Raw genomic sequence first — 23,732 nt, 5'->3', positions numbered from 1 at the left:
GGACACTTCTCCATCCATCACCTTGGAGTCGGAGTCAGAGCCAGAGCTTTATATTGGCCCTGCTGAGCAGCAGCCCTCTGAGTGGACCGGCACAGGGCAGGCCCATTGTGCTCTGCCCCTGGATGGGGAGAGGAAGGGAAGGGAGCACTATCGAGACTTGCAGGCCAGCTAGTTATGGAAAGAAAAGGGGTTATGTAAAAATAGAGCCGTCTTACTCCATAGATCGGCTTTTAGTCTGTATCAGCCTCTCACTGGCTAGCTCCAAGGCCAGTTTGTTCCTGTTTTATTCCTGGGGGAAGGAGATGAAGTCTGCTCTGGCTCCTGTGCAACAGACTCCTTGCCTAAAGTCCACTGGCAGAATCTGTCCCCTAAGGTGTGTACCCACTGGGAATGACTCTTCGCCCCAGCTATACCCTTCAGCTGGGGCAAGGTGCTGGCACCCAACCCCAGCTGGACTTTCAGCCCCCAGCACTGGCGATTAGAAAGGCCATCTTTCATTGCCTGCAGAGTGAGCTCATTTGGGCTGGAAACTCTTGAGAAATAGCCACAAGCCCCATGAAACCATCGTGACCGTCATTTTTCAGACTAGAACTACACTTTAATTCTGCAATGGCCCCTATAACCCCCCCCCCATATATACACACACACCTTTTCCAGACACCAACCCCTCAGTTACCATGGGCTGCTGAGATCACACAAGGAGATTTTTAAAAAGTCTACATAGGAATCAGACACCCAAGTGCTACTAAAAATCTCTCTTTGCTGTGCAGCAATTGCTAACATTGCTATCCTTCCGACATGAACAACTATATTGATATTGTATTGAACTGGCTAGTATGTCTGTGTGCCACTGCCATCCCTCAGGCCTGCAAACCACAATGATAGCTCTGCAAGAGGAGGAAGAGGGGAGTTTATATCAATTTGCCATTCCTCACCCTCCCCCCACAAAGTGAACAGTCTCTGCAGACTTCCATAGGCTAATTCAGAGAGTACAGAGGCTGCCATCCGAAAATCCGTACAAAAATGTTTTAAAACCTACAGATTATGGATTTTTTACTGTCCTGTATCACTCAGGAGGCCCAGCCTCGCTCCTTCTTGGTCTCCCTCTGTAGAAAAGGTAGGGTATTTATACCTCTCCCATTTCCCAGCATGCCTTACCCCTACTACAACTACTAACATGCCTGTGCTGGTGAACTTCATTTCCCAGCCTACCCTGGTCTCTTGGTTCTGGGGGAGGGAGACTGGCTGGAGCTCGTTTGATCCCTCCTACTTGGAGGCCCAGTCTGCCCCTGGAATGCCAGCCTCATGTCCAAACCTTGGGGCCAGTGATGGGCTTGGTGATAACACAGGAGGGTTCCCCTCACCAGCCTTAAGGGCTGTTACGCGGCTTTACCAGCTCCAGGCCAGGGATCTACCCACCTTTTCATCTTGACTTCCCTGAGATGAAATTACATGGGCTAGCAGCCAGGATACCCCATGGGGAGATTATTGTGGGAGCTGTGGACTCACCTATAGAGGTTGCTCTGTGAATCTATGGAGGATCTCCTTACTTGTAAAGGGGTGGGGTGTTGGGTTTTCTTACACTGTCTCACTAATGGACTGCAGGTTGAGATCCTCAAGGGTATTTAGGTGCTTAACTCCAATTAAAATCCATGGGAGTTAGGGGCGTAAATACCTTTGAAGATCTGGGCCCTAGTATCCTGTTCTATGGGACCATTTCCACCTCTGATGAGAGGGCAATACAGTTTCCATATATGGTGGATTCTGTCCGGGGCTTCCCACATCCTGGACCATCCTGACATGGTGCATTACAGGGATAGCTGCAGGAGATACCCTAGATAAGATTTGCTGAATAACCTGGGATAAGAAGGAGATTCTTCTTCTGTGCTGAACTCCCAAACAAATATTTAACAGAGAGACAGTTCAGCTGCCAGTGGGTCTGTTCCTAATGAGGAGAGTGACTCAGCGATTCAGGGCTCTGGTGTCTTTCTTGTGGTACATCCCTGGAAACCAGCATTTACCATAGTAAAAACCAAATGGGCTGCCAAAAGCATCAAGCTCATTCCAGGCATGTTAGTCTCCTGCTGGCTTTACCTGCTGGGTGTGTCAGTGTCCCAGGAGCTGCCAGGGCACTCACAGACTTCTTGCTGTGTGTCCTAGGAAGGGAGAAATTAGACTTTACCAATGGGCAACAGAGAGATTTCTAGTTTTTTTTAAATCTTCTTTCCACCCCCACCCCCTTTATTCTACTTCTGGGTATATAACAATATATATACATTGGCCTTTTTGCCAGGCAGGACTCTCTAAGCATAAACAAAGATGATGGACGTGAGCGCTTCGAAACGGCAGTGCCCTGTCCATGCCAGCTGGGACACCAGCAGTGCCCGCTTCCCCATGGCAGTGCCCTGTCAGTGCCATCTGGGACTCCAGCAGTGTTTGCTTCCCCATGGCAGTGCCCTGTCAGTGCCATCTGGGACTCCAGCAGTGTTTGCTTCCCCACGGCAGTGCCCTGTCAGTGCCAGCTGGGACACCAGCAGTGCCCGCTTCCCCATGGCAGTGCCCTGTCAGTGCCATCTGAGACTCCAGCAGTGTTTGCTTCCCCACGGCAGTGCCCTGTCAGTGCCAGCTCGGACACCAGCAGTGCCTGCTTCCCCACGGGAGTGCCACAACATTATCAGTGCCAGCTAGGATTTCAGCAACGCAAGCTTCCCCATGGTAGTACCATTGCCTTGGTCAATGCCTGCTGGGGCTCCAACAGTGTGAGCTTCCTTACAACAGTGCCCTGTCAACATTCTTATGTTTTAAAAATGACAGAGCTATTACTGTTTCTAGCTACTCTGAGTACACTGCAAAGCCATGGGATGGGTTTGTTGAATAAGGGGATAGCTGGTAATGGAGCATGGTCTGTTAAGTAGCAGATGCAGGGGTTCAGCATCTGCTCTCCATAGACACTAAAGAAAATACACTGAGGAGGAGCAAAGTGAGCATACGGATTTGCCAGGCTCCATTACTGCCTGCCTACTGCCCGTCTGCTGATGGGCTCACCTGTTGAATGTGAAATGGATTCTCTCAGCTCTCGTGGATGGTGTCCTGCTTTGGACCACCTCCGTGAAATGAATTGCCCTGCTCCTGGGCATAAATACACCAGTACAAAGTACATGCCAAGCAGGTGCAAAATACTACTGGTAGCCTCTTGCCCTCACTTTGCCCTGTTGTGTAGATGACCGCCCAAGGCACAGGCCAATGACAAGTTGAGCCTAGAGCCTTGAATGCTTATGGTCCCTCTGACCCATTTGTTCCAGCTGGGTGTGGTATACGTCACTTCCTGTCCTAAACTGTTGGTGTGAGCTGGTAAACAAGTTCTGTGAACTCCTCCAGAGGTGGCTGCATTTCAATTACAGGTAAAGTGACGCCTGTGCATTTCTGCCTGGATTTTCAAATAAGACAGCAAACATTTGTAATACCTAGCTCTTTTCATCCATAGATCTCAAAGCATTTTACAAAGGAAGTCAGTATCATTATCCCCATTTTACAGATAGGGAAACTGAGGCACAGAAAGGGGAGGCAACTTGCTCCAGATCATCCAGCAGGCCAGTGGCAAGGTCAGGAACAGAACTCAGATCTCCTGAGACCCCGTTCAGTGCACAAGCTACCAGGTCACACTCCCTTCCTTATGAATATGTAGGGCCCAATTCAGCCAAGTGCTGAGCACCCAGGACACTCCCTGACTTTCATGGGCATTGAGGAGGCTCAACATAGCAGAATTGGGTCCATCCTGGTTGACAGGTACTACTGTATGTAACTGATAAACATGGATATTGGGCGTTTTCAAGCCTACCTAATTTTCAGGTACTTCTAAAAATCAAAGGGCCAATGCCCTATAAAATAAACATGCAATATATTTAATACTTGCAGATTATATCAGACTTTCATCTTAGCTCTCAAAGCATTTGACAAAGATTTCATTACTGCCGTTTAACAGACAGGGAAGCAGAGGCATGGAGAAGTGAAACAAATTGCCCAAGGTCACAGAGAAAGTCAGTAGCAAAGCCAGGAATAGAATTCAGGGCTCCTGACTCCCTCGTCTGCACTGACCTCTAGAAAATGCTTTCTTCTGTACAGTAAACCAGAGATAAGGAAGGAAATCTATCTCCTGATGGAGTTGTTTAATTTAATTGTAAAGATTTGGAAGCTTTGGTCTTTTGGCCTCTTTTCAAGCTATCATGAGGTCTTCAAATGACATGAAATCCGGGAAATAGTTCTTTGGAGGAAACTCCCTTTGTGGTGAGAGATCTTATGCCATCCTTGCAAAAGGCTGAGTTTCCGGGCCCTACTTGTAATAATCAGAATCAAATGACATTCTGTCAGCCCTTGCAAAAAAATGCAGAATCATTCCAAATTCACCAACCCACACACACACTGCTAAGGCTCAGCACTACAGCGGGGCCAATCAGGGATTTTTCAGGGTTTTGCAATTGTCAAACAAACAAACAAACAACATTTAAAAAAAAATCAGTTTGGGGTCACCCAATAATGAAATTTTTAGTAAAATTAGTGAGGGCAAAAATCATTTCAGGTTAATTAAAGCCTTTCATTTGATTTGAGCATTTTAAAAATATTTATTTTTTCAAATAAAATTAAAGGAAATTTCAAAATGAAACATTTCAATTTCAAAAATGTTTAAATAAAACATTTGAGGATTTTTTGTCTAAAAAGGATTTTTTTTAACCTAAACAATGTGCCAAAGTTGATATAAGTTTGCAAAATATTTCAGTCCACCTGATTCAGCATTTTTCACTGATAATATTTTCATTTACAAAAATTCACCAGCACTTCTGTTTCTACCCCCTCCCCCCACCCAACTACAACCCAAGCAGTGTCTATGGAATTATTTATAGCAGTGGTTTTCAACCTTTTTTCATTTGTGGATCCCTACAACATTTCAAATGGAGGTGCGGATCCCTTTGGAAATCTTAGACATAGTCTGTGGACCCCCAAGGGTCCCCAGATCACAGATTGAAAACCACTGATATATAGGTTTCCTCCCTTTGCCACACTACCATCTGGTGGATGAGTGTGACTCATAGGCTTTGGAAAGCCCACACATCCCATTTTTATACCTCAGCTTCTGTGTTTACTCCAGAAGCCTGAGTTGCTGTGAGGCAGAGCACCAGGGAGCTGTGATGAGGTGGGATGGTGGAGAGCAGGTCTGCCATTAGGAACCACCCATCTATGCGGAAGTCCTAAACAAAACTACATCTGTATCCCCGATGGGAAAGGCTCTTGGCCAGTCCTGTGAGAAGGGGCTCAGGAGAACTTAGACCTGAGTTACTAAGGGTATGTATACACTACGAAATTAGGTCGATATTATAGAAGTCGATTTTTAGAAATCGATTTTATACAGTCGATTGCATATGTCCACACTAAGCGCATTAAGTCGGCAGAGTGTGTCCTCACTACCGTGGTTAGCATCGACTTTCGGAGTGCTCCACTGTGGGTAGCTATCCCACAGTTCCCACAGTCTCCGCCGCCCATTGGAATTCCGGGTTAAGCTCCCAATGCCTGATGGGACAAAAACATTGTCGCGGGTGGTTTTGCTCCTCCCTCCATGAAAGCAACAGCAAACAATCGTTTCGTGCCTTTTTTCCATGCGGATGCCATACTGCTTTCAGCAGACGGTGCAGTAGGACTGCTAACCGTCATCATCCACCGCTTTTGCTGCAACTCTGCTCTCCTCCTCTCATGAATCCACCTCACAGGTCCTCTTGTCATTCTCTATAAATATCTATTCTCGTGGCATCCGTCGTCAGCCACCACTTCCGCTGCAACTCTGCTCTCCTGCAGACGCCATACCACAGCAAGCATGGAGCCCGCTCAGATCACCGTGGCAGTTATGAACATTGTAAATACCTTGCTCATTATCCTGCAGTATGTGCAGAAGCAGAACCTGCAAAAGCAGGTGAGGAGGCAAGGGCAGTACGGTGACGAGAGTGATGAGGACATGGACGCAGACTTCTCTCAAAGTATGGGCCCCAGCAGTTTGGACACCCTGGTGGCAATGGGGCAGGCTCATGCCGTGGAATGCCAATTCTGGGCCTGGGAAACAAGCACAGACTGGTGGGAACGCATAGTGTTGCAGTGTTGCAGATTCCCAGTGGCTGCAAAACTTTCCCATGCGTAAGGGCACTTTCATGGAACTTTGTGACTTGCTTTCCCCTGCCCTGAAGCACAAGAATACCAAGATGAGAGCAGCCCTCACAGTTCACAAGCCAGTGGTGATAGCCCTCTGGAAGCTTGCAAAGCCAGACAGCTACCAGTCAGTCGGGAATCAATTTGGAGTGGGCAAATCTACTGTGGGGGCTGCTGTGATCCAAGTAGCCAATGCAATCACTGAGCTGCTGCTATCAAGGGTAGTGACCCCGGGAAATGTGCAGGTCATAGTGGATGGCTTTGCTGCAATGGGATTCCCTAACTGTGGTGGGGAGATAGACGGAATGCATATCCCTGTCTTGGGACCGGACCACCTTGGCAGCCAGTACGTAAACCGCAAGGGGTACTTTTCAATGGTGCTCCAAGCACTGGTGGATCACAAGGGATATTTCACTGACATCAAGGTGGGATGGCCGGGAAAGGTACATGAGGCTCGCATCTTCAGGAACTCTGGTCTGTTTGAACAGCTGCAGGAAGGGACTTACTTCCCAGACCAGAAAATAACTGTTGGGGATGTTGAAATGCCTATAGTTATCCTTGGAGACCTGGCTTACCCCTTAATGCCATGGCTCATGAAGCCATACACAGGCACCCTGGACAGTAGTCAGGATCTGTTCAACTATAGGCTGAGCAAGTGCAGAATGGTGGTAGAATGTGCATTTGGACATTTAAAAGTGTGTTGGCGCAGTTTACTGACTCGGTTAAATCTCAGCAAAACCAATATTCCCATTGTTATTGCTGCTTGCTCACAATCTCTGTGAGAGTAAGGGGGAGACGTTAATGGCGGGGTGAGAGGTTGAGGCAAATCGCCTGGCCACTGATTACATGCAGCCAGACACCAGGGCAATTAGAAGAGCACAGCAGGGCGCGCTGCGCACCAGAGAAGTTTTGAAAACCAGTTTCAGGACTGGCCAGGCTATGGTGTGACAGTTCTGTTTGTTTCTCCTTGATGAAAACCTGCCCCCTTGGTTCACTCTACTTCCCTGTAAGCCAACCGCTCTCCCCCCTTCAATCACTGCTTGCAGAGGCAATAAAGTCATTGTTGTTTCAAATTCATGCATTCTTTATTAATTCATCACACAAATAGGGGGATAACTGCCAAGGTAGCCCGGGAGGGGTGGGGGAGGAGGGAAGTACTGGATGGGGTGATGGATGAGGGGAGAAGGGAAGGACAAGGCCACACTGCACTTCAAAACTTATTGAATGCCAGACTTCTGTTGCTTGGGCAGTCCTCTGGGGTGGAGTGGTTGGGACCCTGGAGGCCTCCCCCCACCCCACGTTCTCGGATGTCTGGGTGAGGAGGCTATGGAACTTGGGGAGGAGGGCAGGTGGTTACATGGGCTGCAGTGGCGGTCTGTGCTCCTGCTGCCTTTCCTGCAGCTCCACGAGATGCCGGAGCATATCAGTTTGATCCCCCAGTAGCCTCAGCATTGCATCCTGCTTCCTCTCATCAAGCTGCCGCCACCTCTCCTCTTGCTCCCGCAACCTCTCATCTTGCTTGTCCCTCCTGTCCTCGCGTTCATTTTCTGCTTTCCTGGACTCTGCCATTGTTTGCCTCCACACATTCTGCTGAGCTCTTTCAGTGCGGGAGGACTGCCTGAGCTCAGAGAACATTTAATCGTGAGTGCGTTTTTTCTGCCTTCTTATCTGTGCTAGCCTCTGGGACGGAGATGGTAGGGGGAGCATTGAAACATTTGCAGCTGAGGGAGGGAAAAAAAGGGAGAGTAGTAGTTAAAAAGACACATTTTAGAGAACAATGGGTAGTCTCTTTTACCGTGAACCAAGCTGTTAACATTACATAGCACATGTGCTTTCGGTACAGGGTCACATTTTGCCTCTTATATTGAGGGCCTGCTGGTTTCGTGTGAGAGATCACACATGCAGGGCAGGGCAACAGAATTCGGCTTGCAGGCAGCCATGGTAAGCCGCAGTCTTTCAGCTTCTTCAACCTTCATAACATGTGGGAATGGTTTCAAACAGCAGCGCGCTCCTTTCCCATACCAAGCACCCCTTGGGTTGGCCATTTAAAAGGAGGGGCTGCGGTTTTTGGGTTAACGTGCAGCACAACTTTTGTTTAGCATTTTTGGAGTGCAGATATTTGTAATTTAAAGTAATAATGTGGAGTTAGCGGTGTGCACTTTGTGTTCTGTGTTGTGGTTGATGTTACGATATAGCTATTCACCTGCCTGTAAAGGCCTATACTTTAAAATGTAGGTATATGTTTATCATTTAGCTAGTAATAGAGGTATACAAGAAAGAATCTGTGTAAGGGTCTTCTCTCACTGTGACAGTCTGAGGCCCTGTTCTTAGGCCAATGCCTTTGGCTAAGCAGCAGAGGCAGCCATAAGCTGGGAAGCGACTGGTCACATCCCAAACTAGTCAATATGGGGCTGTTAGCAAGGTGATCCGATCTATCACCTCCAGAGAAAGGGAAGAGCCTACAAGATGTAAAAGGAAATTTAGTTGGATAGTTTTCTCTCTGGTAAGAACCCACTTATCAATAGACACAGCTGGGAAACCCTTATGTCTTTATAGATGTAGTTGTGAAATCCTCACTTCTGTGTTGTTTTGTCATTATAGTTCCCACTTTGCTATTGTTTATTTGCATGGTCTCTGTCTGGTTCTGTGATTGTTTCTGTTTGCTGTATAATTAATTTTGCTGGGTGTAAACTAATTAAGGTGGTGGGATATAATTGGTTAGCTAATCATGTTACAGTATGTTAGGATTGGTTAGGTAAATTTCAGTAGAATGATTGGTTAAGGTATAGCTACCCCTTCCTACTTCTCCACGTGGGCACCAATGATACTGCCAAGAATGACCTTGAGCGGATCACTGCGGACTACGTGGCTCTGGGAAGGATAAAGGAGTTTGAGGTGCAAGTGGTGTTTTCGTCCATCCTCCCCGTAGAAGGAAAAGGCCTGGGTAGAGACCGTCAAATCATGGAAGTCAACGAATGGCTACGCAGGTGGTGTCGGAGAGAAGGCTTTGGATTCTTTGACCATGGGATGGTGTTCCAAGAAGGAGGAGTGCTAGGCAGAGATGGGCTCCACCTAACGAAGAGAGGGAAGAGCATCTTCACAAGCAGGCTGGCTAACCTAGTGAGGAGGGCTTTAAACTAGGTTCACCAGGGGAAGGAGACCAAAGCCCTGAGGTAAGCGGGGACATGGGATACCGGGAGAAAGCATGAGCAGGAGAACACGAAAGGGGAGGGCTCCTGCCTCATACTAAGAAAGCAGGACAAACAGCAAGTTATCTCAAGTGCCTATACGCAAATGCAAGAAGCCTGGGAAACAAGCAGGGAGAAATGGAAGTCCTGGCACAGTCAAGGAATTATGATGCGATTGGAATAACAGAGACATGGTGGGATAACTCACATGACTGGAGTACTGTCATGGATGGATATAAAATGTTCAGGAAGGACAGGCAGGGCAGAAAAGGTAGGAGAGTTGCATTGTATGTAAGAGAGCAGTATGACTGCTCAGAGCTCCGGTATGAAACGGCAGAAAAACCTGAGTGTCTCTGGATTAAGTTTAGAAGCGTGAGCAATAAGGGTGATGTCGTGGTGGGAGTCTGCTATGGACCACTGGATCAGGGGGATGAGGTGGCGAGGCTTTCTTCCGGCAACTAATGGAATTTACTAGATCGCAGTCCCTGGTTCTCATGGGAGACTTCAATCACCCTGATATCTGCTGGGAGAGCAATACAGCAGTGCACAGACAATCCAGGAAGTTTTTGGAAAGTGTAGAGGGCAATTTCCTGGTGCAAGTGCTGGAGGAACCAACTAGGGGCAGAGCTCTTCTTGACCTGCTGCTCACAAACTGGGAAGAATTAGTAGGGGAAGCAAAAGTGGATGGGAACCTGGGAGGCAGTGACCATGAGATGGTTGAGTTCAGGATCCTGACACAAGGAAGAAAGGAGAGCAGCAGAATACGGACCCTGGACTTCAGAAAAGCAGACTTTGACAACCTCAGGGAACTGATGGGCAGGATCCCCTGGGAGGCTAATATGAGGTGGAAAGGAGTCCAGGACACCTGGCTGTATTTTAAAGAATCCTTATTGAGGTTACAGGGACAAACCATCCCGATGTGTAGAAAGAATAGTAAATATGGCAGGCGACCAGCTTGGCTTAACAGTGAAATCCTTGCTGATCTTAAACACAAAAAAGAAGCTTACAAGAAGTGGAAGATTGGACAAATGACCAGGGAAGAGTATAAAAATATTGCTCGGGCATGCAGGAGTGAAATCAGGAAGGCCAAATCACACCTGGAGTTGCACCCTAGCAAGAGATGTTAAGAGTAACAAGAAGGGTTTCTTCAGGTATGTTAGCAACAAGAAGAAAGCCAAGGAAAGTGTGGGCCCCTTACTGACTGAGGGAGGCAACCTAGTGACAGAGGAAGTGGAAAAAGCTAAAGTACTCAATGCTTTTTTTGCCTCTGTCTTCACGAACAAGGTCAGCTTCCAGCAGCACAGCATGGGGAGGCGGAGACCAGCCCTCTGTGAAGAAAGAAGTGGTTCGGGACTATTTAGAAAAGCTGGACGAGCACAAGTCCATGGGGCCGGATGAGCTGCATCTGAGAGTGCTAAAGGAGTTGGGGGATGTGATTGCAGAGCCATTGGCCATTATCTTTGAAAATTCATGGCAATCGGGGGAGGTCCCGGACAACTGGAAAAAGGCTAATGTAGTGCCCATCTTTAAAAAAGGGAAGAAGGAGGATCCTGGGAACCACAGGCCAGTCAGCCTCACCTCAGTCCCTAGAAAAATCATGGAGCAGGTCCTCAGGGAATCAATTCTGAAGCACTTAGAGGAGAGGAAAGTGATCAGGAACAGTCAGCATGGATTTCACCAAGGGCAAGTCATGCCTGACTAATCTAATCGCCTTCTATGACAAGATAACTGGCTCTGTGGATGAGGGGAAAGCAGTGGACGTGTTGTTCCTTGACTTTAGCAAAGCTTTTGACACGGTGTTCCACAGTATTCTTGCCAGCAAGTTAAAGGAGTATGGACTGGATGAATGGACTATAAGGTGGATAGAAAGCTGGCTAGATTGTCAGGCTCAACGGGTAGTGATTAATGGCTCCATGTCTAGTTGGCAGTCGGTATCAAGTGGAGTGCCCCAAGGGTCAGTTCTGTGGCCGATTTTGTTCAATATCTTCATTAATGATCTGGAGGATGGTGTGGATTGCACCCTCAGCAAGTTTGCAGATGACACTAAACTGGGAGGAGAGGTAGATACGCTGGGGGGTAGGGATAGGATACAGAGGGACCTAGACAAATTAGAGGATTGGGCCAAAAGAAATCTGATGAGGTTTAACAAGGAAAAGTGCAGAGTCCTGCACTTAGGAGTGAAGAATCCCATGCACCACTACAGACTAGGGACCAAATGGCTAGGCAGCAGTTCTACATAAAAGGACCTAGGGGTTACAGTGAACGAGAAGCTAGATATGAGTCAACAGTGTGCTGTTGTTGCCAAGAAGGCCAATGGCATTTTGGGATGTATATGTAGGGGCATTGCCAGCAGATTGAGGGACGTGATCGTTCCCCTCTTTTCGACGTTGGTGAGGCCTCATCTGGAGTACTGTGTCCAGTTTTGGGCCCCGCACTACAAGAAGGATGTGGAAAAATTGGAAAACGTCCAGCGGAGGGCAACAAAAATGATTAGGGGACTGGAACACATGACTTATGAGGAGAGGCTGAGGGAACTGGGATTGTTTAGTCTGCGGAAGAGAAGAATGAGGGGGGATTTGATAGCTGCTTTCAACTACCTGAAAGGGGGTTCCAAAGAGGATGGATCTAGAATGTTCTCAGTGGTAGCAGATGACAGAATGAGGAGTAACGGTCTCAAGTTGCAGTGGGGGAGGTTTAGGTTGGATATTAGGAAAAACTTTTTCACTAGGAGGGTGGTGAAACACTGGAATGCGTTACCTAGGGAGGTGGTGGAATCTCCTTCCTTAGAAGTTTTTAAGGTCAGACTTAACAAAGCCCTGGCTGGGATGATTTAGTTGGGGATTGGTCCTGCTTTGAGCAGGGGGTTGGACTAGATGACTTCCTGAGGTCCCTTCCAACCCTGATATTCTATGATTCTATGATTCTATGATAGCTAAGAATATTACTATATAAATTAGGGGCAAACAGGAAGTAAGCTGGGTTTCGAAAATAAGGAAAAAGGAACTAGGATTTAAGCTTGCTGGAAGTTCACCCCAATAAACATTGAATTGTTTGCACCTATGGACTTCAGGTATTGTTGCTCTCTGTTCATGCGAGAAGGACCAGAGAAGTGGGAGAATGAAGGAATAAGCGCTCTAACATCTTGGTGCCATGATTCGGATACATCTCATCGGATAGGTGAGTGGCAGCCTGTAAATCCCCCGCCCCAACAGTCTGCGTAGCTGCTTGGAGGGGGTATGGGGAACTCTTGTAATGGTAGTTGCGGGTTCTGGCAAGCTGGGGTAACAGATTTTTTGAACAAATGGATAAGGAAGAATCAGGGCCCATACCAGGTGCAAAGGTTCACCTGGGATGAGATTGAGAAGGAGATGGGAGAGGTTTTGGGAGACCTCAAGGGAAAGGAGTGTCGGAAAAAGGGAATGGTATTACAAGGTTTGTGTGCTGGGATGGCATACTGGGTAAAAAGGGAAGCCAATCTCCTCCAACACATTAAGGATTTGGAGGGGATTGTGGATCAGCAACGGATTTTAACAGAAAAATCCGTGTTAGCAGTAGAGGTAGCAGATTTGAAGGCACGGGATGCTGCACGGTCAGAGGAGTCTTCTGAGGCAATCCGGAGAGAGAGGGATGAACTGCTGGGGAGAGTAGGAGACTTAGAGGAGGAATTGTATCATTGTAAACATGGGGGCAATGGACTTGGGGACCCCAAGTCATCCGCCCCACTAATGGAACTTAAGGAGACACCTCCACCACCCTACCCTGAAAAAACTCTGTGCCCACCACTGCCAGTAGACGTTGTAAGCCGGCGATCCACAGTTACAGCCCCTGCAAGAGAGGCTACCCGGGAGGAACTGCAGAAGGCAGGAATAGTGGCCCCGGTTGCAGGGTGGGGGGACCATGCCCCACAAGTAGTAGAACAGGCAGAAATCCGCCCCTTGTCCCTGAAGGACCGGGAGGCAGTACTGGGCCGTTTGGGAAAGGTACCCCGGGATGATTGGGATCAGTTTGTGCTGTGGCTAGTGGAGGTGGGCAGGGAGATGGAGGGTCTAACTCGTGAGGACCTGGTGATCATATGGCATAGTCTTCTGGGACGAGGCACCTTGGGAATCGATGTGGCAGGAGTGGCACACCCATTTCTAATCTCTGGACAGGAGGCAAAACAGTTGTTTGGGGTGTACTCTCATACTGCGGGGATGAATAAGATGAAGTGAATCCCTGGGGAAACAGGGCGGGATACACTTAATCTCATACAGGCATGGGCACGGTGCTGGGTGGATCCCCTGGACGGTCCATGGGTAATGCCCCAGGCAGGGGCACTGGGACCTGGTGAGGGTGTGGAGCAGCGTAGGGGTGTGGAATTGCTGGAGAAATGGTTGGAGCTGAGCGATCCGCAGTTTGTGGGGCATTTAAAGTTGCAGCATCCTGACCTTGCTCCCAATCAGCTACCCCAGTTTCTGGAACAGGCAGATGTGTGGAGGCAGATGCATCGGGGGGAAAGCCAGTCCATGCTATTACTCAGGGGATCAATACAAGGTAGAAAGGGATGGGTCACCCCGGAGAGGAGGAGGTAGAGGGAGAGGTTGTGGCTTTGGGGGGGTAGTCAGGGATGAGTGGACAGCTATAGAGCAACAGATCCAGAGATTGCAGGCTAAACTGACTACCCAGGATCTTACCAGATCAGGGGGAAAGTGGCCCCGGAAGCCAGGGGACTGGGACTGCCTGAAATGCCAGACACACAGTTTTGCTTGGAGACAGGAATGTCTTTGGTGCCAGGACCCCTGGTCCCCTTGTGAACCAGTGGGAGGGACAGAGGTGGGTGCTGCAACTTAGGGGTACCCTGGGAGGCGTCCTGTCCATGTTCTCAGTTTAGGACGGGACGCATCTGGTTGCCCCACGCTCCAGGGGGCAATCGAAGGGAGTCCCATGAGGGATTTTTTGATAGACACTGGAGCAGCCATCATCTTAACCACATGGGGGCAGGGGAGACCCTCAGAAGGGACTGTGACAATTGTAGGGGCAACGGGAGGGGAGACACAGTTAACCCTGAGGCGTGGACAGATCAAAGGAATCTGGGGGGAAGGGGAGATTATGTGGAGTCGTAATGATATGCTTAATCTGTTGCGGGCAGGAGATTTACACAAACTGGGATTTGTACTGGATTTAGCCAATGGGGTGTGTTTACTGAGGCAGACGCAGGATGGTCAGGGCTATACCATTCCTATGAGGATAGTCACTATGGCCATTAAAGCGGCGCATGCCCTCCCACCACCCCTGGCTGGGTGGGAACACATCCCTGTGTGAGCTAAGGATAACCTGGATTGTGGTAGGGGCAGCATGGAGCTACTGCTGGAGGGAGGGGACCCTCCCCCACAGAAACAGTATCCTCCTCGGGAGGCTTTGGCAGAGGTGGGGGCAACTATTGCGGAGTTGGAACAGAGGGGACTGATTTGGGCAGTTGCATCCCCTTGTAATGCTGCTGTGTGGCCAGTGAGAAAGCCAAATGGTACTTGGTGCCTCACTGGGGATTACAGGGCACTAAATGCTCTGGCCAATTCACCAGCCTCAGTAGTGGCAGCGTACCCTGAAATGTTGGCCCGTATTGGACCCCAGTTCCGAATTTTCACTGTTTTGGACATAGCTAATGGGTTTTGGTCTCTGCCACTAGCTACCTCGTGTCAGTACAAAACTGCATTCACATGGGAGGGCAGACAATTCTGCTGGACAGTTCTACCCCAGGGATATCGGGACTCCCCTGCAATTTTTCAGAGATACATGAGACAGGCTCTGGAGGGGGTGGATTCAGCAAGGTGCATACAATATGTAGACGACCTGTTGCTAATGTCAGGGACAGAGGAAGAAGACAGGGAACTAACCAAGTAGGTCCTGCAAGCTTTGGCAAGAGCAGGGTTGAAGGTCAATGGGAAAAAGGCTCAGATGGGACAGACAAGCGTGACCTACTTAGGAGTGGAAGTGTCCCAGATGGGAAGGGAAATCGATAAGGGAAGGGTGCAAGTGATTCAGTCCCTGCCACTGCCTACAGATGTTAAAAGCTTGCAAAGTTTTCTGGGTCTAACTGGATTTTGCAGGGATTTTGTGGCCAATTGTGCAGAAATAACCCAGCCTCTATTTGACCTACCCCGAGCCTCAACTTGGGAATGGTCAGAAGAGTGTACTGAGGCAGTGAGAGTGCTAAAGGAAAACCTGGCCAGAGCTCCAGTGCTGGCTTCCCCAGATGGGGAGAAACTCTTTTTTCTGTACCCTTTCGTATCTGATGCTACCATTGGTTGTGCATTAACACAGGAGTATGGAGCAAAGGACCGACCTGTGGCCTTTACCTCTTGACTTTTGAGTGCTGTGGAACTGAAGTATGGATGGTGTGAAAAGGTGCTGTTGTGCTCCTACTGGGGGGTAGGGAATTTCAAATACCTCATGGGAATGCAGAAAGTAATAGTCTGATCTCATCACGACCCCTGCGGCTGTTAAACATGCACACTATCTTACAGGGACCAGTGAGTTTGCAGCATACTGCCAAATGGTTGCTGGCTCGACAGGCAGAAAACATTAAAGCAGAAATGTTAAAGGAACCCATAGTCTGGGTAGCTGGATTACATCTGGCTGGCACCCCACACCAATGTGAAGCCAGCCCAGGTAAAACCCAACATCAGGTGTTTCGGGCATCTAACCCCAATCAGGTAAAGGAGGGGACACTGGTATGGTTTTTGGATGGAAGTTGGAGGTATCAAGGGGGACGGAAAACTGCAGGCTTAGCTGTTGTGGGAATCAGAGGCAATGAGACAGTCAGCACCATTGGTTTCTCACTAGAAGCAAGGTCAGCTCAGGAGGCAGAACTGGCAGCCTTGCTAACAGCTTTAAATGAAGTGGATCCCAAATTTGAGCCAGAATGTTGGGTGGTGGTAGATTCAGATTATGTATTTCGTGGTGCCACATTAATGCTGAGATGGTGGGCAGATAATCATTTCAGGGCAACAGACGGCTCCACAATCAAGCATGCTACCTGGTGGAAACAAGTGGAGGAGCTGAGTCACTGTTTTACATGGATCAATGTGGTAAAGGTAAAGGCACAGAAGAAAACAGGACCCCTAAGCAAAGGAAATAATCTGGCCGATGTAGAGGCCAAGTGGGCTGCAACAGAGGCACCCCCATGGCCCTGGGAGCCAGAAGAAAGTGTGCCTGTAGCAGTGTTAACAAGAAGAGGGGTGGATACAGATCAGGGAGGGAGAATTCGAGAGTTGCAAGAATCTGACCCAGGACTGGAAGGCATCATGAAACTTGGGGACAGGCATGTGCCAAAGGTGGAACTAATGGAAGGGATTTGGTGTGTCTTAACAACTGAGGGACCAGTAATGTTGTGCCCTCAGGGAATTCGGCCGGCTTTCTTAAGCTGGGTGCATGGAAGCTTGGCAGGGGGACACCCCGGGTTTGAGGAGGCACTGGGACCTTTAAAAAGGTTGTGCTGGTGGCCAGGAATGGCAGCTGATTTAAAATCACATCTGGAACGTTGTTTGGACTGTGCCAGGCACAGCCCACCTCACAAGGTGCTAAGGGGAGAATTAATGAGACAAGCCCCAAGGGGACCATGGGAAAGAATACAAATTGACTACACAGGACCCCTACCACAGATCACAGGAAAAAATGATTCATGTTGGTGGTAGTGGATGCTTTCAGCAGGTGGGTGGAAGCTTTCCCCACAAAGTATCAAACTGCCCGGGTAACTGCTGAAATACTGGTAAATGAGGTATTCACTCGCTGGGGGGTCCCAAAGGTGATTGACTCAGACCAAGGAGCTGTTTTCCGGTCAGATCTGTTAGGGGAGCTATCAGCCCTCACTGTAATCACACAGTTGTTTCATATTGCTTATCACCCACAGGCTGCGGGGCAGATGGAAAGCATGAACTGCACCATTAAAAGTGAGCTAAGAAAGGGAGTGGAAATGGGAGGAAAAAACTGGTCACAGTTACTGCCCTTTGTCTTCATGAGAATAAGGGCCCGAGAATCAAAGATCACAGGATTTTCTCCATATGAAGCTCTTATGGGAAGGCCCATGGAACGGTGGGAAAATCTAGTTACCCCAGTACCTGGGGAAGTCACTACACACGGTGTAACACAAGAATGGATTTTAACTCTATTCGAACATGTAAAACAAGTACAGCAGGCGGTGGCCTGGCGAGACGAGCAAGGAGCAGCAAGAGTCAAAGCATGGTATGACCTTCCTGGGGAGCGTGATCTACCCATGGTGGGAGATCTAGTGATGTACAAGATTCCAGGTCAACACCATCCATTCCCAGCTCCTAAATGGTAGGGCCCCTATCTTGTCCTTGACCAATTTGGGCCCAGTCTGCTATTACTGGGTACAGAGAATGGAGGATGGGAGTGGGTTCACTGCATGCAAATAAAAAGGTACAAACAGGGGATTGGGAAAGGGGATGTGTAAATTTTGTTATGTGTGTATTACAGGTTAACTCAAAAAGGAGAAAAGGATGAAAATTCCCTGGCCCTGGATGGAACAATTACTAGTGCTAATCACAATTGTCACATTTACAAATTCTATTCAGATCCCACAATGTGAAGTGTCAAAAGGAGGAAACACATGGACGGCTACACATGCAACCTGTGGTAATAAAGCTAATGAAGACTATGAGAATCTTCCCATAGAAAGATGTACCACTAATACTCCAAGAGGAATTTGGCAGTGTCGGTATATGGTTTATGGATTAGATGTGGGAATCCCAACCAGGTGGAGAATATCAAATTTATCAGGAAATATTGCATGGTACTCCCTGGGTGCTGCCATGATTAATGATAGTGGAAAACACAGTTACCCAGCTATGTGGTTTGTTACAGAGGATCCAAAGAATATAACCCTCTGGTCTCCTGCAGCAAATGAACCCTCTTGGGAAAATAGGGCCCCACATTTAAGGTGTGATGTTACCATATGTAACCACATGGTACGTCCATGGAAGATAATCCCTGAAGGTGTGAATGTTATGTACATATTACATGAGGTGTAAAATCCCCTTTGGGACGCTGGGTGTATGATGAGTTAACCATTTTACAGAATGTAACCCTACAGATGATATGGATGCCAAGTTGGAAGAATCCAAATTTAAAGTGGCCACAGCGTGGAGCCGAGAATATTCCCTGACGAGCAAATGTATGGGAGCCACTGTGGGAGCAGGTGCAGCCAGCACTTTTTAACGTGTCCTTTCACTCTTGTGATTAGCTCCAGGCTAAACAAATCCCTGGTACCAGGATAAGTTAAATGGCAGCTGCTCCAGGTCAATTAAGACACCTGGGGCCAATTAAGAATTTTCCAGAAGGAAGGGACAACGCTAGGTTGATTGGGACACCTGAAGCCAATCAAGGACTTGCCCCCCCTGATTAATCACTGAGACTGGGAGACAACAGAGACTGTGCAAGGGAGGATAGCTTCTCCTCACCTCCCTTGTTGGCTTAAGATGAAAATGGCTCAGTAGACGGTCAGGACCCTTGTGTCTAGGGACAGAAGGGTTACATGGAGGGTCACAGTGAGCCTCTGAGGCTAGCAAAATCCACCAGGAAACGTGGGACCCACAGAGACAAGGACAGAGGTTTGTCACACTCTATTACATGGGTGGTACGCTCCAAGGAATGGTGGGTGGACCAAATTCATCCTAATTGTAGTATGTACATAAAAGGATTGAAACAACAATTCAGTTGGTGGGTGTGGGGACACACCTGGAATTGTCATTGGAAAAGGGGATTGTGGGCAGCGGGGAACGCTATGCTGGGTACATGGAATCTGGGGGATGAGTGGGTAACCAAACAATTGGTAAGCCAAAATGTGAAATTTCAACAACAAATTAATGAATTAATGGCACAGCAACTATTGGCAGTTACCACAGGGTGGAGGACAGCAGTAGAGGTAAACTTGCAGTTAACTCATTGGACCTGCTGACATGGGTGGGGGATGGCTTCAGAAGACTAACATGGGGAGAAGTGTGTGTAGGTATTCAAAATACTCAGTTAATAATGTTAATGGATATTATGAGAGATGCTTGGTCAGAACAATGGCCTTCAGTATTAAATCAGGAGGCTAGCCCATATTTATCCACAATTGCAAAAACATACCCATCTACCTGGAAAATAACATCCTCCACCTGTGGGGAGAGTTCTTGTGTAATTGTTACTATGATACCCTGGGAAGGAAATGCAAATAAGGTGGTCCCCTTGAACCCTATGGGAGTAACTAGGGAAGGGGGCGCGCATTGGGAGCCACTAGGAAATAGGTGTGTGGGGGGATGGAATGGGGGTAAATTGGACTGTCATCACATTATGCAGTTGTATATCCAGAGGAGGAATATGGATGTGCCCCTCTCCTATGACTATGGAGGAGCAGGATCAATGGCCTATTGCAAAGGGGGGGCATTTAGGGGTAATGTATATGGGGTACAGTGTATTCTGTTGGCAATGTATGCAATCCTGCAATATAACACTGGGAGGCAAAATCTTTCCAGTGTATGACCAAATTATGAATTTCTATACACTGCCACCTGGACTATGGTGCACCAATGGATCAGAGGACTTAATCGTTGTAAACAATCGAACCAGCACCTACTACCCCATGCCGTATCAAGTAGTTGAATTGCTTTGGACAATACCAAATTTCACTGTGGATATTCAATGGACACACAATATGGACAAAAGTACACAAAGATTACAAGAGCAACTTCCTGCAAGCGCCAACAGTTGGACACACTTACAATCCACACTACAGGATGGCGCTGACAAAATTTTAACCTTATCAAAGGAGGAGAAGCAGTGTTTTTGGTGGTGGCCAGGATGTTGGACCATACTGCAGTGGTCAGGACTCTCGGTGTTGCTGTGGATTATCATAGCAGCTGGTGTATTGTTAACTATATTTGTGTTACGTTGCATATGGAAACGATCAAGGGGGGGCACAACCCCCTAGAGAACAGCCACTAATTATAACCTATAAGTAATGTAGTAAGCCCTCCCCCCGCAGTGTACTAGACAACCCGGACCCAACCTTCTCGGGCCCACTATACTGGGAAGTCTGGAACACTAACTGGAATAGGTGTAGTATGCCCGTACGAGAGAAGGTGCAGGGCACGGTACTACACAAGGGGCAGTGGGACAGATGGAGCATCGCCACCTTCCACCTTGATGCCCGGCCCTATCAGGAAGTGTGTCGCCATATGTCCTATGCTTTTCCAGGGATACCTGGGCAGGAGGATCCCAAAAGACAAAAAAAAAAAAAGGGGGGGGGGTTGGAGTGTTAGGATATAGATATTCAGGTCTGCCTGTAAAGACCTATACTTTAAGAATGTAGGTATATGTTTATCATTTAGCTAGTAATAGAGGTATACAAGAAAGAATCTGTGTAAGTGCCTTCTCTCACTGTCACAGTGTGAGGCCCTGTTCTTAGGCCAATGCCTTTGGCTAAGCAGCAGAGGCAGCCATAAGCTGGGAAGTGACTGGTCACATCCTCACATTCCAAACTAGTCAATATGGGGCTGTTAGCAAGGTGATCCGATCTATCACCTCCAGAGAAAGGGAAGAGTCTACAAGATGTAAAAGGAAATTTAGTTGGATAGTTTTCTGTCTGGTAAGAACTCACTTATCAACAGTGGTGGATTAATGATTTTGCCGCCCCTAGGCCCTGAAATAATTGCCGCCCCCACTGCCCCCCGCGCCAGCTCCGCTCCGACTCAGCCTCCTCCCCGAGCGCGCCGCTGAGTCCTGCTTCTCCCCCCTCCCTGCCAGCGCTTGTGCGCGAAACAGCTTCACGCAGCTGGGAGGGAGGGGGTTAGAGGGGGGGACGCGGCACGCTCAGGGGAGGAGGCTGGGCCGGGGTGGGGATTTGGGGAAGGGGACCAATAGGGGCAGGGAGGGGGTGGAGTTGGGATGGCAACTTTGAGGAAGGGGTTGGAATGGGGTCGGGGAAAGGGTGGAGTTGGGGCGGGGCCTGGGGGATGCAAGCACCCACCGGTGCCGGGGGAATTTGGTGCCTCTGGCTGCGCTTACAAATTTGCCACCCCTGCAGATTTGCTGCCCTAGGCCTAGGCCTTAATATGCCTCTGCTTATCAATAGACAGCTGGGAAACCCTTATGTCTCTATAGGTGTAGTTGTGAAATCCTCACTTCTGTATTGTTTTGTCATTATAGTTCCCACTTTGCTATTGTTTATTTGCATGGTCTCTGTCTGGTTCTGTGATTGTTTCTGTTTGCTGTATAATTAATTTTGCTGGGTGTAAACTAATTAAGGTGGTGGGATAAAATTGGTTAGCTAATCATGTTACAATATGTTAGGATTGGTTAGGTAAATTTCAGTAGAATGATTGGTTAAGGTATAGCCAAGAATATTACTACATAAATTAGGGGCAAACAGGAAGTAAGTTGGGATTCAAAAATAAGGATAAAGGAACTTGGATTTAAGCTTGCTGGAAGTTCACCCTAATAAAAATCGAATTGTTTGCACCTTCGGACTTCGGGTATTGTTGCTCTCTGTTCATGCGAGAAGGACCAGGAAAGTGGGAGAGTGAAGGAATAAGCTCTCTAACAGTTGAGGTCAATACATTTGAGGGTGTGGAAAAACATCCAAAACATTTAATACATTTCAGTTGGACTGCGATTGGTCATGATTAATTTTTTTGAGTTAATCGCTTGAGTTAACTGCGATTAATCGACAGAGCTACTGCATGCAAATGTGGTCACCCCATCTCAAAAAGATATTTTAGAATTGGAAAAGGTACAGAAAAGGGCAACAAAAATGATTAGGGGTATGGAACGGCTGCCGTATGAGGAGAGATTAATAAGACTGGGACTTTTCAGCTTGGAAAAGAGACAACTAAGGGGTGATATGATTGAGGCCTATAAAATCATGACTGGTGTGGAGAAAGTAAATAAAGAAGTGTTATTTACTCCTTCTCATAACACAAGAACTAGGGGTCACCAAATTAAATTAATAGGCAGCAGGTTTAAAACAAACAAAGAAAAGGAAGTATAAGGGGGTAGCTGTGTTAGTCTGTATCCACAAAAACAACAAGGATCCAGTGGCTCTTTAAACAAACAAAAGGAAGTATTTTCCCCCCACAATGCACAGTTCATCTGTGGAACTCTTTGCCAGAAGATGTTGTGAAGGCCAAGACTATAACAGGGTTCAAAAAAGAACTAGTTAAATTCATGGAGGTCCATCAATGGTGTCACGGAGTCACTGGGGTGATGCTCTGGAACTATTCTCTATGAAGCCAGTCAGGACTCTGGGGGAGCCTCGTCTCTCTGAGCATACTGTCTCCAGGGCAAGAAGCTTACACAGCTTCGACCTTCCTGGGCATTCAGCATCCCCTTCTACACCGTGTGCTTCCTGCAGCGAGTCCACCCGGGCGGGGCTCCTGGGGAAGCCAAAGGGCCCTGCACCCCAACTCCACAGTCAGCAGTGACTCTCAGCCAGCTGGTAAAACAGAAGGTTTATTAGTTGACAGGAATACAGCGTAGGGCAGAACTTATTAGCACAGAAATCAGTGACTTTCAGCCAACTCCATCTTGGAGGGAGGGGAGCCCAGAGCCATGGCTCTGGTCCTCCCCCTGAGCCCCCAGCCAGCCAAGACTGCCTCCTTTCCACCAGCCAAGCCTTAGTCACCCTCGAGCCCCTCCTCTGGCCTTTGTCTCTTTCCTGGGCAAGGAGGCCACCTGATCTCTTTGTTCTCCAACACCTTCAGTTGGTACCTTGCAGGGGAGGGGCCCAGAACTTCAGTTGCCAGGAGACAGGGTGTTGGCCATTCTCTGTGCAGACAGCATCACACCTGCCCTCTAGGGCTCTACAACAATTACACACCCTTATCCCACCACCTAAGATACTTAAGAAACACATAGGGGAAACTGAAACACCCACACAGTATTCAGAGAAAACATTAAGAACATTCCTACTTCATCACAAATTATTATGGCTATTAGCCAGGATGGGCAGGGATGGTGTCCCTAGCCTCTGTTTGCCAGAAGCTCGGAATGAGCGACAGGGGATGGATCACTTGCTGATTACCTGTTCTGTTCATTCCCTCTGGGGCACCTGGCATTGATTACTGTTGGAAGACAGGATACTGGGCTAGGTGGACCTTTGGTCTGACCCAGTATGGTTGTTCTTATGTTCTCCAGTTTACCCTGGCATGAGGGAGAAGAGAAGCAATGTTTTTACCTGACATTTTGCCCAAGTGAGGGCAAGGCTTGACCCAATCTGGTAAAAAACCAGGAGTGATGAGTGTGTGTGGGAGGGGGGGAAGGATTCACTGTTCTTTCACTTTCCTTATTGCTCTATCTAGCGGTGCCAGACGGGAGCGC

At 48.1% G+C, this 23,732-nt stretch overlaps 1 protein-coding gene across 5 annotated transcripts in view; it reads right to left on the bottom strand.

Annotated features, from left to right (window-relative positions):
• Positions 1-7,601: 7,601 nt before the first annotated feature.
• The window catches only part of C10H8orf33 (chromosome 10 C8orf33 homolog), a 90,670-nt gene continuing 74,539 nt past the window's right edge, over positions 7,602-23,732 (bottom strand). For 2 of the 5 annotated variants that reach the window (XM_074965760.1, XM_074965761.1), the window contains exon 9: positions 7,603-7,910. In XM_074965760.1, coding sequence (XP_074821861.1) covers positions 7,863-7,910 — 48 coding nt within the window. In that variant the 3' untranslated portion in view covers positions 7,603-7,862. Of the gene's footprint in view, positions 7,911-22,328; positions 22,849-23,732 lie in introns of those variants that run through there. The other 3 variants (XM_074965762.1, XM_074965758.1, XM_074965764.1) reach the window with 3 other exon arrangements.

This window comes from Natator depressus, chromosome 10, assembly GCF_965152275.1.
Source record: "Natator depressus isolate rNatDep1 chromosome 10, rNatDep2.hap1, whole genome shotgun sequence".
Taxonomy (NCBI): Eukaryota; Metazoa; Chordata; order Testudines; family Cheloniidae; genus Natator; species Natator depressus.
Note: the sequence above shows the minus strand (reverse complement) of the source record. Positions and strands in the feature narration are given on the sequence as shown.